This window comes from Cyprinodon variegatus, unplaced genomic scaffold (assembly GCF_000732505.1).
Source record: "Cyprinodon variegatus isolate N-32 unplaced genomic scaffold, C_variegatus-1.0 Scaffold33, whole genome shotgun sequence".
NCBI lineage: Eukaryota > Metazoa > Chordata > Actinopteri > Cyprinodontiformes > Cyprinodontidae > Cyprinodon > Cyprinodon variegatus.
Window position 1 is genome coordinate 252,350 of NW_015150486.1, and position 2,048 is coordinate 254,397.

The following is a 2,048-nucleotide window of genomic DNA, read 5'->3' on the forward strand; positions in this document are numbered from 1 at the left end:
CATGTAAACTGACTGCTTCTGCTTCATCCGGTGTGAACGTAGCATAAAGCCTCAAACTTAACGCTAATTCTGACATTCTGACTTGGAAAAGCTGCCCGGATTAGAGGCGAAGCGTCCAGTGGATTGTTTTTTAAACTTTTTTGGAAAGACAAACATACAAATAAAGATGGAGCCTTCTGGTGCTGAATGGATGGACATTTCAGAAATCCTGAAACTTTAGCATCGTCTCCGCTCCCAGCGGAATCTGGGCTCTAAATCCGTTCGCTTTATTTCAGTGTGGGGTTTTATAACAGGTCTGTAATGTTGGAGCAGAAACGGCTCAGCCGACTGTTTCTTCCCTCATCAGGTCATCCCACCGTCCCGGCCAAAGTCCAGCAGCTGGCGGAGTCGCTGCAGCACATCTCCGGCCAGCTCAACGGTGTTCTGAGCGCCCTGGGCACTTTGGCCCAGAGGGACAGCAGCTCTCTGTACTCCACGCCTCAGAGGTTTGGGTCAGAGGCGTGGGGCCCGCCTGAGAGGCTCTGGAGCTGGGGGCCTCAGAGCGGCTCCACAGCCGCCCCTCTCTTCAGCACCCCCATCAGCAGTGGGCTGACCTCAGCAGACCCACTGAACAGCAGATGGAGCCAGATATTCCCTGGTAGGTGATGAGTTACTGAAACCAGAACTTTTGGGCCCAATTAGTCTCTGCTGGTTCTGAGCGATTCCTTTTGTTCTCCAGGAGCAGCTGCTGACCCAATCTCCTCCAGAACCACCTCATCTTATCCATCATACCCTCCCATCAGGTACAGACAACCTTTAGATCTTACAGCTGATCCCCGCAGCCCGGTTCTACTTAAACTGTGCGTCTCTGTGTGTGTTAGCGAGCATCGGCGCGGCCATCAGGCGACGCAGAACGCCGTGGAGCTGGACGGCCACAGGCTGCAGGGGCTGATTGACAGCAACAAGAAGTGGCTGAACACGCGCAGGAAAGACCCCAGCATGTATCCTTCCCACACACTGGAATGAAGCGCTGGAGAATCAGTTTGTCCTGCAGAAATTAAAGCAACGCTGTGCAGCTTTTAGCCACTAGGGGGTGCTAGATCTGCAGGTTCCAGGTGCAGCTTTCCTGTTGGCCATATGTTGTTTGAACCACTTATCTCTATTTATTCACTGGATACCTGATAGCCCGTTGGTTGTATGGGGTGGAGTTAAGCTCCCAGCCGCCATATTGGTACTCCCTAGTTAGATCGGGGACATTGCATAAACATTATGAAGTCAATGCAGTCTATAATTAATTTTATATGACTTATTCTAAAAGTCCATCACAACAAAATGAATGTGTTAATGGGACACAAAAATACAGATGTGCCAAAAGTGCTAAACTGATGATGTACATGTATTTTTACATTGTTTTGGTAATTCCATTACCCAGGTCTCCCTTGAAAAAGAGATTTTATCTCAAGGGACTTCCTGGTAAAATAAAGGTTAAATAAATAAAAACATATTGCATATCAAGATTTCACATCAAGACTAAATTACAAGTACATGTCTGTTAAGGCATGCAATATATATATATATATAGGATAAATGCCACAAACACTACAAAAACGACAGCGTCGTCCACTTAATTGGTCCAAGATAGCCAGACATCTCTGCGCTACATAATATACTATAGGGAACATCAGTGTATATATGGATTTTCTTAGTTAGTACATCCACTGACTGTAAAATTACCTGTGAAACATCTTCCTACAGCCGCAAACTGCTTGTTTTTGCAGTCAAATGGTACACACAAAGGCATTTTTATGGTGAGTCTCCGTTGGAGTGGGGAGTACCAATATGGCGACCGGTGGCCTCACTTTTTTCGGGATATCAGCAAACCAGGGAATAAATAGAGATCAGTGGTTTGAACCAACATACAGAAAAGTCCTGAAGTTTGAGGATTTGAGGAAAGATTCATGGCTTTAGAGGAAACCTTACATCAGAGCTAAAACCGGCCCTTATTTTTATCTTAAATTAAGCTAACGCTCGGGTCAAAAATTACAATGTGTTGCTTTAATTTAATTATT

General features: G+C 45.8%; 1 protein-coding gene across 1 annotated transcript in view; it reads left to right on the forward strand.

Moving 5' to 3' along the window:
* The window catches only part of LOC107102746 (centrosomal protein of 164 kDa-like), a 19,285-nt gene that overhangs the window by 13,279 nt on the left and 3,958 nt on the right, over positions 1-2,048 (forward strand). Inside the window, exons 17-19 of the mRNA XM_015402164.1 lie at positions 347-637; positions 719-782; positions 861-980. Of these exons, the coding sequence (XP_015257650.1) occupies positions 347-637; positions 719-782; positions 861-980 (475 nt within the window). The remainder of the gene's footprint in view (positions 1-346; positions 638-718; positions 783-860; positions 981-2,048) is intronic.